Below are 21311 nucleotides of genomic sequence, written 5' to 3' on the forward strand. Positions count from 1 at the left end.
CGATAGAGATTATGTACCCCTTTGAAAAATCGTCATGTTAGTGTGTCGATGAAAGACCTTAGGCTTATATATCCCATAGACATAATTATATATTAGGGCGTCGATGAAAGAAATCAGGTCATATATTCCACTAACAAATTAACATGATTCATGTGTGGTCATTTTATAATAATGAGTGGGTATAGATTATTCGTAGCACATTTATGGAGTGTTACCACCAATAGTTTGTGTTTCCCCCTTCCATTCCCATTATTTATACGACTTGCACAATCTTTTTGAACTTTTCATCTAGGTCACTCATGTCCTTCAGCGTGTTTTATGGAGTACCTATCAATCATTTTTATAGTCATCCTATTATGGACAACATTTGAACGGTAAGAAATTATTTGACCCAACATCTAGGGTTTATAGTGGTTTCAAGTCAAAGGGTGGTATATACCACTGTCACCTTGAGAATAACTTATGATACTTATGTAAAATTTTATATAGTATTATCATGATAGGGTTGGCAATATAGATATTACTCATAAGATGTATACATATATGAAGACTTGATAACTTTTTATGCATGATCCATGAGATATGATCACCAGTCTATCCACATAATAGATTTAATGTTTTAATGTTATCCCTCTTGATAATGAAGTTGTATTACACATAATTTAATAATATTGACCTTATATTTAATGTCGTCTCAATATTAAGTCGCATTTAATGTTTCATCAAACAAGCTAATTATTTTAGGGGCTTTGTTACTTTGGAAAAACAAATATACTCTACTACAAAATAGACCCTTCATAACACCAATTTAACAACGGTCGTCGTTTTAACCGTGTTAATAGTTTATTTTGGGACATTTTCTTTTGTATTTACTAAAGGACATGTATTAACGGTCATGTAGAACAACTGTGGTGAAATATACATGGAGTGAAATAGTTCGAATCTCAACACCAACAATTTGGTCATTTATCGTGATAATAATGTTATTGACCTTGTATATCACCACGATTGTTGTTTTTAACCGTGGTGAAAGGTGATACTCATTTATGTGTAAGCAAAATTACCTCTCACTTCAATACCTAACAGTCATCTCTCTAAAAAAAACTAACTATTTCACTCGTCTATCTCAAAATGAAACCCTAACAACCATGTTAGTCGTCTCTCTCATATGGAAACCCCAAAACAAAACCATAACATCAAATCTTAACCAATGGGTATTCACACGTTTGTTTTCACTGTAGTTTTTTTTAAATCTATTTCAATAGCTTGTTTTATAATGTTAGAAATTTCTGCTTGTTTTGACATGTAAGTAGGGATACTTGTTTCAATAAAGAGGACGAAGATAAATTTAGCGTTACAAACTTGTGTCAAAGATCCAGAATGACATCCATTTAAGATAGACACAAGTTTGTGTCTCTAACTTTAGCTTAATCCTTATTTCATTGTAGACACATCATTATGGGACATGTATGGTACATTACAGAAGCATTCTATGACTTGATATGTTTGTTGTATATCGTATTTGTTGTTTATGGTTTGTTGTTGATGAATGTTTTTTATGAATGTTGTTGTTAATGTTTATTTAAAAGATGAGTTTATTATATATTATGTTGTTTGCTTATTTTTCCAATTCCTTACCGAATATATAACTTTTCAGAATGCATTAGAAAATTATAATATGATAGATAAATTGTATTAGAAAACAAGTACATGTTCAATTCTTGACAATAATTCTTCACATTGTTATCTGCAGGTTGTTCTTTGACAATTAGAATTTGGTTTTGTGATTTTAGTTCTTTAACCACCCCTCTCCCCACCTCTAATTTTGTTTGCAAAATATTATTTACTTTGCAAACAAAATTAGAGATGGAGAGAGGGGTGGTTGAAGAACTACAATTATTAAACCAAGTTCTAATTGTTAAAGAGTAAAATGAGGATAAGGAGTTGAAGAACTCTTGTCAAGCATTGACCATGAACTTGTTCTTCTAATATAACTTAATTTGTTATATTATAATATTATAGTGTAGATTGAAATGTTATATGTTTAGTGAGCATGGACTATATAAGAATTCCACATAGTTTATAATAAACTCAAGTGTATATATCACAATAGTTGTTTAGTACAACCGTTATTAAATATTATGCATTAAAAAATATAACAATGGTTGTTTAAAGTAACCGTTGTAGTAGGAAGTGGGCTACATAGATACAACCACGGTCACACGACCGTGGTGGGAAGCATTATACATACAACCACATCTTACCTTACAACGGTTGGCTCAACATGGTGACATCCCTTTTCTAACCATTGTTGTAATAGGTATTTTCCGTAGTAGTGATAATAAAGAAATACCTTATTCTTATAATAGATAATTGGAAAATTATACTAGAGGTCCTTTAAGTTGTTTTTTTAACAGGTTGGTCATTTAAGTTTTTTGGTAATAACTTGGTCCTTTAGGGTGAGTTTTACATCCCTTTTCTCACATTTTGAATATTTAGAAATGTGTGTTGGTTGTATTTATAGTTGTATTTCATTATTTTCATACCACTCAAAATAATTTCATTGATAATTAGCACTTTCAATCTGTTAAAAAAGGGTAATGGTGCACATGTTTCTTAACTTAAAGGATTAAGTTGTTACAAAAAAAAACTTAAATGATCAATCTGTTGTACAAAAATAGCTTAAAACAACCAATGTTCTCTAAGATCTAGGTCACATCAAATTCTTCTTCTGATAGATATGATATATGATTAGAGTCTTGTGCACTTTTGTATAATCCAAACTAAACAATATTGTGTTACAAGATTTTATTTGAAATAAACTTTGAGGCATGTGGCATTCCACGAACTCAAATATTTTGTTCTAGTTAGGTCTTATAGTAGATATGTTCATTTTTTTGAGTATAAAGCTTATTGAATATGGTCCTTTCCAATTAGTTGTTAGTTTATAATATGGTATTCATTTCATTGCCTACTCATCCTTTTGCAAGATTTGATATTTTTGGTTGAAGTTTCTAGGTTTAAATTTCATTTTAAACATGTTTGCATCTCTGGATTTTTTAGAGTACTCAATTACGTGTGTCAACTATTTCACCTTGTTACGGCTAGAAAAATGACAGAGTCGCCACCATCTTTTATTCGTTCCTAAGAAACAGGGAAATAATGAGAAAACCTAATAACTAAGGGTGAGATGTTAAGTTCGGGAGTCGGTTAAATAAGGGGAATGTACTAGGCACCCCTCACCTCCATTGTACTCAATGGGATCCTCCTCTAATTTTAGAGTTAGTGTGTGTCTAAAGATGTTTGATTTATTATTTATTAATTGTGTAACTATTTATTTATTTTCAAAAAAAAGTTTTATTATTTAAAAGAAAATTTATTAAGAGGGGAAGACCAGAAAGTATTTTTGATTATTATACTCGCTAGAGTCTTACAACTTTATGCCTACATACCCTCAAATTTATCGAATGATCAGAGTCCCGTAATTTGTCTCGAAAATGTTGGTTAGTTGATTATTTTTATCCCTTGAAAAATTCTCACGCATCGGGGACAAAGAAATACTTAATTTTGAATTAAGACATCAATGCTCAGGGTAAAGGACTTACGATTTGAGGGGTGTTAGACTAATTTTATCCCTTTTTGATTTATTGCAAAAAATCTCATTACTTTGATTTTAAGAAACTAACCCCTAGTGATATTATATAATCATTCCAATATTAAAAGTTTGATTCAGAAATCCAAAGACCATATCTCTTATACCTGACTTTAATCTTTGATTTTATCCCTAAAAATTGTTATAGACTTTTATCTCATGTTATCCATAACTTATCTCATGATTATCCTATGAATTATCCCTAATTATATCCTCTCATGCTCTAATTTTTTTTAATTAATAGTGATAATATATATTCAATTAATAAAAATATTAAAAAGTTAATGACATATCCCTTATCCCTGATATTTTTATCCTAAAATCCTAGAAATTTATCTCATAATTTTATCACATATTATTCCTAAAATTATCCCATAGTTATCCCATAATTAACCCTAATTGATTAATATATCATAATTAATCTCATTATTACTTTTTTATTTATATTAACCCATTTTTAAGAATTTACCCCTAATTCCAACTTGCCTAATTGTTTCAAAATTAATCCCTAACATTAATTATATGTTTGTCAATTATAATTATCTAAGTAATTATTTAATTATTATTTTTATTGAGTCCCTAATTATATTAAATCCCTAAATTATTTTAATCAATTTAAATATTATAACTCTAATTAATAATTGTAAAAATGTTAATTAACCATAATTATCCTAATTTAATATTACTAACCCTAAATTCTCGATTAATATTTCATAATTAATTATATTTTTTATTCTTTTTATTTTATTCATGGAATTACAATAGTATAATAATCCTATTAATCTTAATATAATATTAATTAATTAATTTTTTTATATTTTTGATAGAGTTTAATTGAAATACACTGACAGTGTAAAAGGATTTTACACCGTCAGTTAATCATAGACGTCAAATATTAACAGAAGTTTGACTTTTATTTTAAAAATCTATAAAGTAATACAAACGGATGATGATGATGAATCGACGGTGTAAAACTTTTTACACTGACAGTGTATAGTAATTAATCTCTTTTTGAAATAAAGAATAGAAGAGCATTTTTGTATTTGGATTAGATGAGAAAAAATATTTTAGTATTTTTATATTTTTTTTATTATTGTTCAAATTAATTAAATATTATGATAGAAATAAAAGGAGGATTTTTTTTTGGTTAATAATAATCTAACATAATTAAAAATCCTAAGGAAACATAAATCAAACCAAACTTAAGAAAATGATATTTTAGTATATTTGCAATAGTCATTCTTAGGAACCTTTAGTAAACATAATGATTCACATGACATGTATATACATATGAATCATAAAACCCTTTTTTAGAAAAAAAACACTTTAGTCAATGTTTTCTTTTTATAAGGTCCAACACAATATTTTTATTTTAGACGAGAGAAACAAAAAAATTCTAACTACCAGATCATCATAACCGTCAAATGTTACTATAACATGTGCAAAAAAATTATGAGAGATTTTAATATATAAATCCTAAATACATACCGGATGAGTATTGGTTTAAGTTTGATAAAAACTAAGGTTTATTTTGAACCAGGACAACATGGAACTCGAATCTTTGAACTCGTTGTCTTACCCAAAAACTTCAGAAGTATGTAGTAGGAATTCTACTGGAAAGGATTTCGCAGAAGAGAAATATTGTCGCGTAAGTTTATATGATAGATACATGTATAAAAGGAAGAATTGGATGACTCAGATCGGGTAGACGGTACAGTTGCCATGTGTAATTTTCCTGTGACAATTGAATTGAATGTGACTCATCATTCATTTGTAAAGAATACCCAATTGAATGATCCATCGCTACCGAATCTTGATGGTCCAGCGATGAAGACATGTACGCTCACCGACCACTTCTTTGGGATGAATACATTGTTGTTTCTCGATGCTTGGGGCAAGAATATGTAGAGATATCCTTCCTGTAAAGATTTTTGAATAGAATGATTGTGTGGCATGGGAAAGTTTTATCGGGTCCTCACGGTGGGCGCTAAATATTTTTTCTACAAATATTAAAAGGGTAACCTCCCTGATGCTAGCTAGGGAAGGTCGTGTTTGTAATGGATAAGAGGTTCGTGGCCACCACTATTGATGGTCTAAGGTGTTTTTAAGACTTAATCTTTTCTATCTTATTCATAGTGTTTATTTTCCAAACTCTCAGCTGGTCTTAGGACCTATATATACCACCAACCTCCTCCTACTAAATAGTCATAACAACTAAGTTTTATGGTCATCATAAACATAACCGTTTTAATTAGTTTACTTGTAACAGAGGCAATAAGTAATTGTGACTGTTTATGACAATTAGTGATATGTAATCGGTTTATTAATCATTTTATAATGGTTTTCACCCCTTAGCCTGCCTCATAATTGCTTAAGAAACACGATCGTCGACCTCAGAGGTCTGCATATGTGTGTTGGTTTGGGGTTCCTATATGACAATCTCGACCAAAAATGGATATCTCAACTAAGTTAGAAATTTCAGTTTCATACCCCGATCGGCCAAATAATTTACGGGATGTACAATCACGACCTCTATAAGAGTTCAAGAACGGATGTGTTTAGTTTTCAAATTATTTGCATCTTTTACACTTTTAATTGGCTTTGTAATTTCATTGTATGGGTGATCGGTAATATCTTGACTTGAGCACCTTCCTTAGCCCTACAATGACTTTCACATACTCCTTCATGGATTTCCTTTATGGAATATTGTGACTCATTTTCTTCCAAACACTGCAATAAAAGTCAAAAGATAGACATTATGTATAACTTATTAATTATGATGGTGTATTGGGCACCAACTCGCTCGATTATTTGAGATTCTTTATCATTGTCACATAGTATCTCATTAGAGAGATAACTTTTATGATCCCCAATGAGTTGGAAGTCACTGTAGATACTACACCAATGGAATCCCACACAGTTTCTTGGTTTTTTCTATCCCCAATTCTCTAAAACAAGGTTACAAAATTCAATTTTATCTTTATTAGACATCATCCAATTCAACAACATATAAGAGGTCATGAACATACTTACAAAGTTGAGACACTTGAAAGTGATTTTGAAGGCAGGAAAGCGAATGATGTAACATTATATGGTAAGTTATATTATCGACGTGTTTCATAATTTGGAAAGGACCGGTAAAACGTGAAGTAAGTTTTCACGTTTTTAACACTCAACAACCTCTGTCACCATAGTGACCCTAAAAAATATAAGTTACTTGTCATGAAATTTCAAGTATTTCATTTTACTATTATGGTAACTTTTATACCTACTTAGATATGCTCTATTTTTTTTTCTAAATTACCTTTACCTTTTATGTAGTATACTAGACCACATTTAATCCTAACACAAGATTGCAATTATAACACCCTAACATTAATACTATTATGGAAAATACAATGATTGTAATTGGTTAGTATCTTAAAGGCGTTGATGCTTTTTTTAAAGTATTTACTAGTTTTTCCTTTACACATGACTTTTTAGTAAACTGTTTTTTACAAAAGTAAACAAGTGGCCAATTAGCTCAGTTGGTTAGAGCATTGTGCTAATAATGCGAAGGTCGCAAGTTTGAGACATGCATAGGCCATTTAGAATTTTTTTTTGTTAAATTTATGATTTTTTGTTCTAATACCCTTTCGGTACATACGCGAATCTGTTATTTGCAATCCTAGTAAAAATAACTTTAATCACAATTACAAATCCTTAATTGCAGTTTGTTATTTGCATCCTTAATTGCAAATGATGTTCAAGCCTCGTTAAAATTTATGAGAAGATTTTTAACTTCCCTAAAGATATTCCTAACATAACTTTAATCCTCCACCATTTTCCCTACCCAATTAAAAATCATCTTTTAATCTGTTTCGAAAATCACATTTTTAAAATTGTGTTTCATCGTTAATTCCATACTTAAAATCATAGTTATGATATTTGCTGTCACATATGAATCTTCAAACCTTTTTAAATAAGTGGCCCATTAGCTCAGTTGGTTAGAGCGTCGTGCTAATAACGCGAAGGCCGCAGGTTCGAGACCTGCATGGGCCATTTAAAATATTTTTGCAAAATTTGTGATGCCTCTTGTGTCGGGGAGACCTTTAATCATATACCTCAGAGTCCTTGAGGGGTCTATGGGATGTGTCCTCGATCAACATGACGAATCTGAAAGAAAAGAGCATGCCATATACTACTTAAGCAAGAAGTTTACTGATTGTGAGATTAGGTATCTGATGCTTGAGAAAACCTGATGTGCCCTTGCTTGGGCTCCCAAATGCCTAAGGAAATACATGCTCATGCATACGACACTCTTAATCTTCAAGATGGATCCAGTCAAGTACATCTTTGAGAAGTCTACTTTAACCGGTAGAGTAGACCGTTGGCAAATGGATTTAACTAAGTATGACAACCAACATGTCACTCAAAAATCTATCAAAGGGAGTGTACTGTCAGGTTTACCTTGCACATCAACCTTTAGAGGACTATCAGTCCATGCGCTTTGAATTCTATGATGAGGAGATTATGTTGATAAGGGATGGCAATATCCCCGACCTTGAAGAAGGACCAAAACCTGGGTCACGGTGGAAAATTGTGTTTGATGGAGCTTTTAAAGCTCATGGCAATGACATTGGGGCAGTCATCACCTTCCCGATTGGTTTTCACTTATCTTTCACTGCAAGGTTGTGTTTTGAGTGTACCAACAATATGGCAGAGTACAAGGCTTGTATCTTCGGTATAGAAGTTACTATTGAGCTTAGGATCAATATTCTTGAAGTCTATGGAGATTCATCCTTGGTCATCAGCCAAGTCAAAGGAGATTAGGAAGCCCGATATCACAAGTTGATCCCTAATAAGGAGAATGTCCTAAAGCTCATCCTATACTTTGATGAGATTACCTTCCATCACATCCCTCGAGAAGAAAATCAGTTGGCCGACGCATTAGAAACTCTTTCATCCATGTTTAAGGTCAAATAGAAAAATGAATCACAATTTTTCCACCTTGACTACGTAGACGAGCCTGCTTATTGTTTGGCAGTCGAAGACGGAGCTGATGGCCATCCTTGGTACTACGACATCATGAGATTCTTGGAAATCCTAGAATACCCTGAGAATGCATCCATGACCAATAAGAAGTACCTTCGAAAACTATCAACCAAGTTCTTCTTAAGTGGAGGGGCATTGTATAAATGGAATTATGATTCGGTTTTGCTAATGACGTGTAAACGAATAAGAAGCAAACAAAATTATAATGGAAACTGTCGCACCTCGAAAAATAGGGATACGACTTTAGAGCGAAGCGCGATCACACGCTCGCAATGATGGACTGAACAGAGTCGCCACCGAACTTTATTTATTCCTAAAAAGGAAAGGGGAAATATCGATAAAACCCAAGACAAAACGATAATGATTATTGGTCGTCGCAACCAAATTAGGGTTCGGGAGTCGATTACGCAAGGGGAAGGTATTAACACCCCTCACGTCCGTTGTACTCAACAGGAACCATTAGTTAGTTGTGTGCGTTAGTGTTAGTCGAAATATTAGGCTTTTCGAATTATTAGGTGGGAAAGAAAGGAAGGATGAGAAGAGAATGTTTTTGGATTTTTGACGAAGGACTACACCTACGTTTTTTATTAGTGGGCCTGACAAGATTTTAAAATCCTGCTCCTACGTATCTCAAAAGAGAAATCAAGGCTTACGTAGCTCTGGGTAGAAAAATGTTTGTTTGTTGGTCGATTTTAGCGAAAGCTATACTGTATTAATCGACATAAACATTGTTTTACCCAAAACAGATGAGGAGTAGACGCATACCACACATCGAACAGATTTATAAATCTACATTCGGAAAAGCATCACTTATCTCGACTCAACAATCGTGGCCGAAACATTGTTTTGTATCACCTTAAGATAATATATCTTTCATTTATGAAAAAGGTTTTTGATTAATCGCGCGACGGTGAGAAAGAATTTGATTGGTTGGATGTATTTTGAGTGATGGCGAGAACTTGGATGAGCGAGATATCCATCTCGAATCCTAGTCTCAGGAGTGCATGGTATACACCATGTTCCATTTCCATCTTTATTGGCGAAAAGTGTTTAATAAAAATTAGGTGTTTTGAATTTGATTGAGAAAGGGTTTGAAGAAACCGCATTGACAATTTTAAACGATGGCGAGAGCTAAGATAAGCGAGGCATCCGCCTCGAATTTTAATCTCAGGAGTGCACGGTATACACCATGTTCCATTTCCATCTTTATTGAAAGAGGTTAAGATAGGAATTAAGTATTTTGGAGTTTGAAAGACGAGCACTTATGACTTGCAAGCTCTTACAGCTTGGGTCTAGTACTCGGGACTACGTTTGGACATTCCACCCAGGCAGTCTGTTTCTTTCCAATATTGCTAAGAAAATGATTCGAATATTTGCGAATGTTTTGGAGGGAAGACGAATATTTATGGCTTGCAAGCTCTTACAGCTTGAGCCCAATATTCGGGATTATATCTGGATATTCCATCCAGGACAATCTTTTTCTTCCAACTTTATTAAGAAAATGGTTTAGATATTCATAAATGTTTTGGAGAGAAGACGAATATTTATGGCTTACAAGCTCTTACGGCTTGAGCCTAATATTCGGGATTATAACTGGATATTCCATCCAGGATAATCTTTTTTCTTCACGTTTTATTTAGAAAAGGGTTTGAATATTGGAGTGTTAATGGAAGAAAGGCTTGAAATTGTATTTGAAGGTGATGAGGAAATGAAATTGAATGTTGAATGTGATTATTTACATGTGTATAAGTATGGACATGGGTACTAATAACCTAACTAAATTAGTTAACACACAAAGATCGACTAATCGAATAAAACAATATCGGAAATTCAACCCCTAACTAAATCTAAAAGGTAAGCATTTAAAAATACAAACCACTAAATAACGACTAAATCAAATTAATAAAAGTAAAATAAATGGTGGAAGTTATATATAAAAAAATAAAATAGTAAGCATAACAAATAAAAACATGAAGATTTGCTATCCCCAAGTATCAAACCCACTCCACTAAAGGCAATGAAACTGCTCTCTCTCCACTAGACCACTTATGATTAGTTATTATTTACAATAATAACTTGGGTATATAAATAGAACTAGCTGAAGATAGTTTAGAAAACAAATTAATTAAAATGTGATGGGCTACTGTTAATGGACCACTTAACTAAATGATGGAGGAATATAAAACACAACCCTAGCCGCCTGGCTGTTGGGTTTTCAAAAGAAAAATTAATTGGTGGAGATAAACATGAATATGTTACTAATACCCATAGGCCAAAGTTAATGACCAACTGTAAGGGAAACTAAATGGTCACTTAAATGAATTTAATGGTCTGTTTAAGAAAGAGCAAATAAAAAAGAAAAGAAAGAGTGAGGATGCAAATGAAAGATCCAGAACTCAGTCGTCTTTCTCCCAATCGATTTCGCTCTCAAAATCTCTCTATCTCACACCTCTCTCAATCGCGTCTCTCTTTCGCTCATCCTCAACCTTTCGCTCTCACTCCAAAAATCAAACGCTTCAGAGAGATTCAAGCAAAAACTCACCTTCGGCGGCGGTAATGACGAGCTTGCAACTGCCTCCCTTCGCTAGCTTTCAAGTTTTCGTGGTCTCCGAATTTAGGGTCTTTCTTCGTCTCTTGTCCGCCTCCTCAATTTTTCGTCCTCTCACCTTTTTATCCCTAACAAATTAGGGTTTGGGGTTGTTGTATGGTAGATTGAAACAGGTATCTGCCAACTCCTTTCGGTGGACTCAGTTTGGATCGGTCTTTTTGATGCTTGGATTTGGAAAAGGTAACCTGAACCTATGCTTTTTTCTTTGAATTTTGTCTCCATTCCATTTTGGGATTTTTGAACTTTAACTGCCTTGGCTAATTTACCTTGCTCTTACTGTAGTGGAATTTGGAGCATTCATGAGTAACTTCGGTTCTTTTCACGTGGCCTTGGTTTTGAACTCAGCTTTGGATGGCTATTAGGGAGGTTTGATGGATATCATTTGGATTGAAATTCGTTGGACAGTTGGAAGTTCGGTTTCACGAGCGAGACGTTCAGCAGCATCCAATGCATTGCCGGTTTGAGTTGCATACAGTATGATAAGCTTATGCTGATGCTGCATCTCTCCTTGGTCTGTTGTAATGTAAACAGGTTTGCAATATCGGTTTGACTTACTATTTTCCTCAGTATATAATAGAATTAATTCCTCAAGGCTGGTTCTTGCAGGACTGATTTTGAGAAAAGTATGGAAATGGAAGTTTTTAACATTTTCCAAGGATCATTTCCGCAGTACTTCCTTGTTGCAGGTCTCCATGTATCACTGAGTGATATCCTTGATAAAAAAAGTAAGCCTTAGATAAGGTTCAGCAGAGTCACTATCATTTTCAACCTGAAAAGATGTTTCTGATTTAAGGGGAATGAGTCCAATCCAAGAAAGCAATCCTCTCAAGAGCCTTTCACGAAGACCAACAGGTGACAAAATCCCTTCATATCGAGTTACTGCCCTCTGAGCTGCCAGCCAAATAGGGAGTTCTTCATTTGGTACTTGGTTTACACCTATTTGCTCATCCAAAGCATTTTCATTGTGGAGCAGTGACTTTTTAAATACTGACAGTTCCTCTAGCCAAAGCCTAAATCTTTCTGTCCAACTGTGCATTTCATGTTTCTGACTGAAATTTTCATAAAGCTCGCTGATCCTGGTGGCAAGTTTTGCAAGTGGTTTTGATGTAAGAGAGAAGATTGTTTCTAGAAGCTTGGACTGATGTTGTACTGCTTTTCCTTTGCCATTTGCAGGTTTTACTTGGAATGTGTGTGGAGTATTATCATTGCAAACTCGTAGTGGTATGGTTCTGCAGTATCATTGCTCTAGGCCATTTGCAACACGATGTGTTTGGACTGATTCAACACCTTCTTCCACATACTTGATTGCTTCTTGACGCAAACTGTTGTAACGTACTGTCGTAGAGTCAGGAGAACTACAAGGCAGTTGAGTTGCACGTTCATCTAACGGGACACCAGTTTTGGCATTCCTTGTCCAGCGTTTCAACACATAATAAGGCGGAAGGGTAAGAACATTTTTAGCTCTAAAGACTGCTAATACGTGCCAGCAAATGATTCCTGAATATTCAAACATCTGATAGTTGCAACTAGCTTTCATCTCAGAAGAATTAAAAGTGACAGTGTGAGATGTTTGGTTTTCCCCAAATTTGGCAACCCGGTAAGTGGTGATAGTTCCCGCATCATCGATTTTGGTAGCAGGATTCTCCATTGTCTCTACTAACTCGTCTTGGAATTTGATGAATATATTTATGGTATTTGCAGCTTGCTTTTCCATAGGAGAGGGTGTTTTTTAAAACTGGGCTAGTATGGGTAGTTTCAAAATCTGCTTTCAGTTCTCTTTCATGCCAAGTTGATACAACCTTCTCATATTGTCTAACCAACAACTGTAATGTGGTGGATGCATTGACATGTCCGTCAAAGAAAAAGTTCAAACATTCATTTCCAGCATTTAAAGATGTCTGTCCAAAAAACGTGTCGCGCAGGTAGACAAGGACCCAATGGTGTCGTGCATTGTAAATTGAGTGAAGCCATTGATTATCCACGACACAGTATGCATCCAATAGGGAGCGCCAACAAGACTCAAACTCATCAATGGTCTCGGTGTCGTGAACACATTTCATGAACTCAGTTTCAAACGTAGGATGTGATTGACATAAATGAGGCAATTTGGGTGTATGTATTTGTATGGTTTATATATGAAATGGAAAGTTTGGAAATTGGTTCAAACAATGGTTTTTGTATTGAAGTGAAATGGTTTATGTAATAGGATCCCACATGCAATTGTGACTTGGGATTATGTAATGAATGTTCATTGAATTGTATTGAATGGAATTGGATATATTGAATGAAAGTTTGAAAGTTTGAATGAATGGTATGGTTGAATATGATTTGATTTGAATTTGGTTAAATGGTATGTAATTTTGAAATATAATGAATTTGTGATTGTAATCTGAACTTGGTTGAAGTGTTTGTAAAAATGTAATAAGAATGGTTGTAACTTGGTTTATGGAAATGGATATGGATTTTAGAAATAATCTAAGACTCATCTAAATGTCAATTTAAAATCAAAAAACCAATAAAACCAATTAAAATCAAATTAATCTATAATTTGTTAAAATTACTTTGATATCAATCCTATCATTTATTTGAAAATTAAAATCAATTAGAGTTTGAATCATTAGTAAAAAAATAATTAAGATTAACTTGAAATTTGGAATTAGACGTAATTTGAAATTAAAATCAAATTAAAAATTAAAAAGTCAAATAATTAGAATCCATTTTATAATCAAAAAAGCACCATGATCAAAAAAAGCCTAGACAATGACCAATGTTTTAACAAAAAATATGGATTTGGGAATGGACGGTTGCCTTTGGTCATGAATGTATGCAAATGAACTTTAGGCCACGTGCCAAATAAAAAATGAAAAAATGAAAAAATTCAAGACCAAAATCGGGGTATGACAGAAACCCATGAGGTTTCTTTGGGACACATGCTAGTGGACACATGATGGTGAAGAAAATGTTGAGGGACAACTGCTACTGGATCATTATGGAGGTTGATTGCTACCTCCACGTCCAAACATGCCATAAATGCCAAATTTATGCCGGCAAAATCCATGTACGACCAGTACCATTCAATATCCTAACATCACCTTGGCCTTTCGCCATGTGAGGCATTGATGTGATTGGACACATTGAGCCGACTACAAACGGACATCATTTTATCTTGGTAGTTATAAACTATTTCACTAAATGGGTGGAAGCAGTCTCATACGCAAATGTCACAAGGCAAGTGGTGGATCGTTTCTTGAAGAAAGAAATAATGTGTCATTATGGGGTCCCAAATAAAATCATTACTGATAATGGATATAACCTTAATCAAAAGATTATAAAATAGCTATGTAAGAGCTTCAAGATCGAACATCATAACTCATCACTATATCGGCCAAAGATGAATGGTGTTGTTGACGCAGCGAATAAAAACATCAAGAAAATTTTACAAAAGATGGTGGAAACCTATAAGGATTGACATGAGATGCTCCCATTTGCATTTCATGGTTACCGTACATCCATACGTACCTCCACTGGGGTAACCACCTTCTCTCTTGTTAATGGCATGGGTGCAGTCCTGCCTGTTAAAGTAAAGATTCCTTCCTTAAGGATTTTGACCGACGTCAAGCTCGATGAAGTTGAATGCTTGAAACCTATCAATGAATGATCAATGGATCATTCATGATACTTCTAGGTATTGATAGGTTTCCTATATTTCAACCAAACTTGAGTCATTTGATACATAGATGAAGTCATGTTTGTGTATACTAACTTGCTAATCTATTTGCTTGTTTTGATTCCATTGATTACTAACCCTCTCATACTTGTACTTTCATATTTAACTTGTATATAACCTGTACATAACTTAATCAATCCTTAACTTGTACATTAATCCACTTGTTAATTTGTAACCACTGAGTGGTACAATCTTCCATTTGTCAAATTATTGGTAGATGGACTTGGGGTTGTATAACTTTCTTTGTTTCAAATCTATTGTTAGATGATCATTGGATCATCTTCAATACTTTGCGTCAATGATAAGTTATCCCTTGATGTGCCATATTTTGAATATTTTGACCTATGGATAGATAATCCTCAAATGTTTACCTTGTACGTTTAACTAACCACTAACTGTGTTCATCATTAACTTTGTTTATTACTAACCTTTATTATTATGATCTTGTTGTTATTATTACCTTGTGATTTACTTTATGTTAAATATATTGCATTGTAATTTACATATAAGCATCCATCATCATCATTATATAAACTCCTCATGCATGTTTATTATTGTCACTTATCATATTGTTATCATACAATTGAAAACAACAAAAACATGATAAATTAAAAGCCCCAAAAAGATGCATTTCACTTGTAATCAACCATTGGACTTAGAGGATTTTACTTAGGACCCCTGATTGGAGACCATGTCCTTAATCTTTTGACCATTTGCCTTAACTTTGGATTTCATCTGTAACTTACATTCATGTTATAAGAATGGCATCATGGAACTACATGATAACGAGAGATTGTATCATGTTTTTAGGCTTATATCATCTGTTATTCGTATTTATTTCAATATGTTTTATCACCTTTTAGTTCATTTTTATTCGTTTTGCAGTTGTCAGCGAGTTTCGGTGCTGATCTGAAAGCAAATCGAAAAAGAAACAAAAGAGCAACAAAATAGAAAGATTTTGCCCATTCTTCCCAAAAGGCGTTCACCGTGTGTATATGGCGTTCGCCATTGGCCTGCCTGCCACGTCATTTAATGATCAAGGCAATGGTGTTCGCCATTTCTCTAATGGTGTTCGCCATTATATTGCAGAAGTAGTTATGCGCTAGTGGGCAGTTTTGTGCAGTTTTCTCCAACCTATTTTCCCTCCACTTTGCTTTCACCATCAAGGGAGGCTACAAGGATGCAAAACCTCTATAAATAGGACTCTTGGAGGTGTTTCAGGACATCCAAGTTGTGCGAAAGTTCTTTCGAAATTGATTCATAGTCTTAGGAATAAATTCACCTGTAAAAGTGACAATAACTCACATCGAGGGATTGTCACACTTGATTTACTTTTATTTTCATTGTACTCTTGGATCAAGAACAAGCTTTCTGAAATTTTCAATTCAACTCAAGTTTCTGCTTTCTTTAATTTCAGGTTTTTACTGCTTTATTGTTTATACTTGTTATTGCCTTTATTACATTACATACCATGTTGTTTTTAAGTTTAGTTGCTTTGATCATCTTGTTTTTAATTAAAATAATGTCTTGCTAAATATCCTTGAGTCCGGTGTATGAGGACCATTGTTACCGATGAGACTAGGTAGAAATAATAGGTGCAAAATTGTGATTAAATTTTGTTTTGGTTTTAGTTTCCAATTGTATGATTCATTATTTTGACACGAGAGTGAAGAACAAACTAAGGTTCTAGCCGATAGGACGAGAGTGTGAGGAAGGAACCAGATAGTGGAAACTAGGCATCTATCCTAAGAACAGCGAGAGCACTTTATGCATCGTTTAGGATCTCATTGGTTTTCAAAATGCGCTTTCTAATTGAAACGGGCGAGCGAGAGCAAAATCCTGTGGTTAGGAGGTGTGGTTTTAGTCAATAGCGCGAAAGTGTGAGACAGAGTCTTTAAATCAATATTTTCTACATAACGTAATAAAATCGTAATTAGTGCCCGAATTCTACCTAATCCCTTAGGAATGCGGAATCCATATTTCGGGCTCGTTTTATTATCATTTTCAAACCTTTAGGAATTAGCGTTTATATTTACGTTCATATCCTTTTAATCTTTAGCCTTAGCTTTGCAATTGAAACGATAGATAACATTAGTTTGATTATTAGTCTTCGTGGGTTCGACAATCTTTTAAAACTACTCAGTAAATTGTATACTTGCTGAAATTCTGGTATCAGATATGAGATGTCGAAGGTAATGTCACGCCACTAATATCTGAACAACAAGTGAAATATGAACAGAATAAAAACCAGGAAACAATTGAAAAACGACACAGGCAATTGTTAACCCAATTCGGTGCAAACACAACAAACAACTTCAAGTTACAGTCTTTTCACCTAATCTCCACCCGTGTGATTTCTATGTAAGAACTCTTAGACATGAGACCCTACTCACTCCCCCTCAATCACAACAGTGATACTAGAACAAATACCAAAAATAAAGAAGACACACTTCAAGGACACACACTTGATCTTGCTTAAAGGCTTCAATCAAGTAAACAAATACACTCGTACTTCAAAGCTTAGAGTGGACAAATTACAACTCAAAAACTCAGTCCAATTCACACATCAACAAGATGGATGAATGGCTCACAATTCACAAATGCACACCAGACTAAAACCCTAATACTCACTCACTTCACCATTCGTGTTTTCTATGTTTAAAACAGGGTTTACATAGTCTTTAAATAGAAGGGTTCTAAATGGGCCTGGGCAACATGAAACCCTAATTCTATTTATTGTGTATTCCCTAAGAAATAGCAGCACATCATTCCTTTTCGGGAAATAGAATATTCTGGTTTTAAATAGAATTACTCCTTGAATAATGCATGCAATCTCCACATAAGCACACAAAGACTTGCATGAAAAGCGCAACAATGAAATACATAACATTCAGACTGAATATTCTGTATGCACATGTTGTAACATCGGGTCTGACATCTTGAATAAATCCTGCACAACCATATCAAACAACCTGCAGAAAGCTGATATCACATGTCAAGACTACAAGCGTGACATCTTATGATAACACTAAATTTTACCAAAATTGATGCCAATTCATAGAACCAACAAACTCCCCCTTTGGCAAATTTTGGCTAAAACAAACAACAGATCACACGTTCACAAGAAATCAATCAGAGCAACAGTTCAGCAGCAGAAAAAAACATACACACATCACTAGCAAAAATAACAACTAGTAAACATCAGGACACACAAGTGCTTGTACTCTCACTCAAGTCATGCAACTTCCCAGAACACAACAACTCCCCCTTAAGCCAGTCCACAACAAGCAATAACCACACTGCTTCACACAAACAGAACACAGAGAATTCTCCCCCTGTACCAATCAAAGAAACACCAGAATTCTCCCTCTGTATTAGACAAGTAGAGCAACAACAATACTACAGAGCTAAGCTAAGATACTCAGCTACATCTACAACTACTTATCCCCCTTTTTATCCAAAAGAGACCAAAGAGACAAAATAAATGTCTATCTAGTCATTAACAAAAATACCAGAAGTTAAAGAGTTACATCACCAAGTACATACACAACTGTAAGAATTCTGAGAAACAAACAAAAAAACACAAAGAAATCCACCAAAAAACTAAGAAAACCATCAAAACAAGAGGGACCAAAGCCAACAGAGCTATTCAGTAGAGCTTGAGTTTGCAGCCTCTTCAGCAGCACCAGAAGCAGAATTGCCACTCGCATCATCATTGTTAGCAGACCTCTCACTAGAGGTGTGGGCTTCAACTTCTTCTTCATGGATGGCATTAGCATGTTCAACATTTTCACCCTCAGTATGCTCCAAGCTTTCAATCAAGGCTTCCAAAGATTGTTTTCTAGTTGTGGCTACCCTAATCCATTCACCTAGCTCTTTGCATGTCTCCTTAAGCTCAGCAATTGCTCAAACTTTTGAGACTGGCCTCCTCATGGCAGATGTCATGACAATATCCTCAACATGACTGCCTTCGAAGAGTTTGTAGTGCATAGACATAGCTGGTTTTCTCCTACTAGGTAAATCATTTGAGCATAGAATACCAGGATATTGATTCAAGATAATTCCACAGATCATAGAGGGAAAAGTAATTGGCAGCTTAACTGCATTAGTAGTTACATGCTTGATGATTTGATCAAACATATATCTACCGTAGTCAAATTTCACTTTTGTCCCAACAACAAAAATAAACCTCCCAATAGTACTAGCAATGGTGGAGATATGGTTGGTAGGGACCCAGTTAGCAACTCCTATTTTATGCAGGATGACATACTTGATAGTCAACTTCCCAGCAGGAAGATGCTTTTTAAAAGGCCAAACTTTTCACCTGCTTAGCTGTAATCTTCCTACAGACCTAATTGTCTGTAACCTCTAATTCTCCTGCACCCTCATTATTTATGCCTAGAAAATTATTAATAACAGTAGGAGAGAATGTTATACACTTACCCCTCACATACACCTTGCAGAACTCCTTGTTGTTCTTATCAGAAATACCCTCAGGAATATTAACAATAAATTCCTTGACTAAACCTTCGTAGCATTGAGAGAACCCAGCAACAGTCTTCAAAAGCCCAATAGCTTGTATCAGGTCCATGACCTCCTTGACATCAGCAACATCTTTTCCCAATTCCCTTTCCACAGCTACCATTCTCTGAATCACAAATTTCCACTTAGCAGCTCCATCCTCAAGATGGAAGGAGATGTTATCCAAATGAACAACAGGTACTTTAACAGGAGACTTCCTAACAGTAGTTTTCTTTGCAGGCGAGATGTCAGGGACATCTTCCTCAACATCCTCTTCAGGCTCAGAATCATCTCTGACCTTCCTCTTCTTTATTTCAACCTTGCTCCATGGTTTGGAGGGACCAATGAAAACAGTCTTCTTAGCTTCTCTAGCTAACATAAGTTCAGCCACAGATTTTCCTTTGCGAGTCTTCATGCGTTTAGCCACACTTGGATTTATGTGATGAATCAAGCTTTCCTCTTGATCATCAGAGCTACCATACTCTAGATCAATCACAACATTTTCATTATCATGCTTCTCAAAGTGGGAAGCATTAGCTGTGTTAGAGGCCACAAATTTCCCTTTTTCAGACACGGTTTTCCCTAGAGAGCGCAACCCTTCAGCAGCCAAGACCTTTTTAGAACTGGAGGAATCATCACCCTTACCACTAGGTTGTTCGACCTCAGGAGGGGGATACATTTGAGGAAGGGGAGTAGAAACCCCATTCACAGAGTGGCCTTCATTAAGAATTCTAGTAACTATGTCTCTTATAACACGATCAGTATAATGTGTTCCTTCCTTATACTTAGTGAAAGGAGTTGAACCAGACGGAATACTAGAAGGATTACCTTGATTGGAACATGCAGAAGCGGAGGCATCAATGGAGATAGGTTGGTTCAAATCAATGTCCGCAGCGAGAATAATAGAGAGATGAGCAACATCCAGAATCTCATCATCAGGGACGCCCATGGGAGGAACACTAAATTTTGGAGTAGACTTAGTATTTTTAGAAGCAGATGTATCTTGATGTTGTGACATTTTGGAGTTTTTCTAAAAAAAGTAAGGTTGCCCTAGTAGAGGTTTGTGGAGAAGGAAAAGGAAGATGGAATAGTTGGAATAGGTAATCGTGTTATGGGGGTAGCGTGTGAAGATGGAATAGATGGTATTTCCAATACAAGGTAATGATTTACCATAATGGGGGCATTTTATTTTAGGAAAATAGACTATAATTTGAGTACTTTTTCCACTCCATATTAATTGCTACAAATTTTCATAATGCAAATCCCTAATCTCCCTCTTAGGAATTCAAATTGATTTGCATCCAAGGCCTTTGTAAAAATATTAGCTAACTGCATCTCAGTAGCAAGATGCTTTAAGGCTACAATCTTATCCTCCACAAGTTCTCTAATAAAATGGTGACATATATCAATATGTTTGGTCCTGTTGTGCTGAATAGGGTTCTTTGAGATGTTTATAGCACTCAGGTTGTCACAGTACAATGTCATGACATCTTATGTGACATTGTATTCAACCAGCATTTGTTTCATCCACACCAGTTGAGAACAACTACTTCCAGCTGCTATGTATTTAGCTTCAACAATAGACAGAGAAACACAATTTTACTTCTTACTAAACCATGATATTAGATTGTTCCCCAAGAAGAAACATCCTTCTGATGTGCTTTTCCTATCATCAGCACTTCCAATCCAATAAGCATCACAATAGCCAGACAACGCATAATCAAATTCATGAGTGTATAACATCCCATAGTCACAAGTGCCATTGACAT

At 34.7% G+C, this 21311-nt stretch overlaps 1 protein-coding gene, 1 non-coding gene and 1 pseudogene across 2 annotated transcripts; 1 reads left to right on the plus strand and 2 right to left on the minus strand.

The window, feature by feature from the left end:
• The first annotated feature begins 7619 nt into the window (after nucleotides 1–7619).
• Nucleotides 7620–7693, plus strand: TRNAI-AAU (transfer RNA isoleucine (anticodon AAU)). Its single transcript has one exon. It is a non-coding gene; the product is annotated as a tRNA-Ile (tRNA).
• Nucleotides 7694–12531: 4838 nt separating this feature from the next.
• Nucleotides 12532–13354, minus strand: LOC127131905 (protein FAR1-RELATED SEQUENCE 9-like; annotated as a pseudogene).
• Nucleotides 13355–19372: 6018 nt separating this feature from the next.
• LOC127131906 (uncharacterized) lies at nucleotides 19373–20560 on the minus strand. The gene has a single exon (XM_051060791.1). It carries the CDS (start codon nucleotides 20558–20560, stop codon nucleotides 19373–19375), a length of 1188 nt encoding a protein of 395 aa, XP_050916748.1.
• Between the last annotated feature and the right edge of the window lie 751 nt (nucleotides 20561–21311).

The sequence above is a fragment of the Lathyrus oleraceus genome, chromosome 3 (assembly GCF_024323335.1).
Source record: "Lathyrus oleraceus cultivar Zhongwan6 chromosome 3, CAAS_Psat_ZW6_1.0, whole genome shotgun sequence".
Classification (NCBI taxonomy): Eukaryota; Viridiplantae; Streptophyta; class Magnoliopsida; order Fabales; family Fabaceae; genus Lathyrus; species Lathyrus oleraceus.

Bases quoted from the DNA above. Each gene is read 5' to 3' on its own strand.
- LOC127131906 (XM_051060791.1), bottom strand. From the start codon at position 20,560: ATGTCACAACATCAAGATACATCTGCTTCTAAAAATACTAAGTCTACT.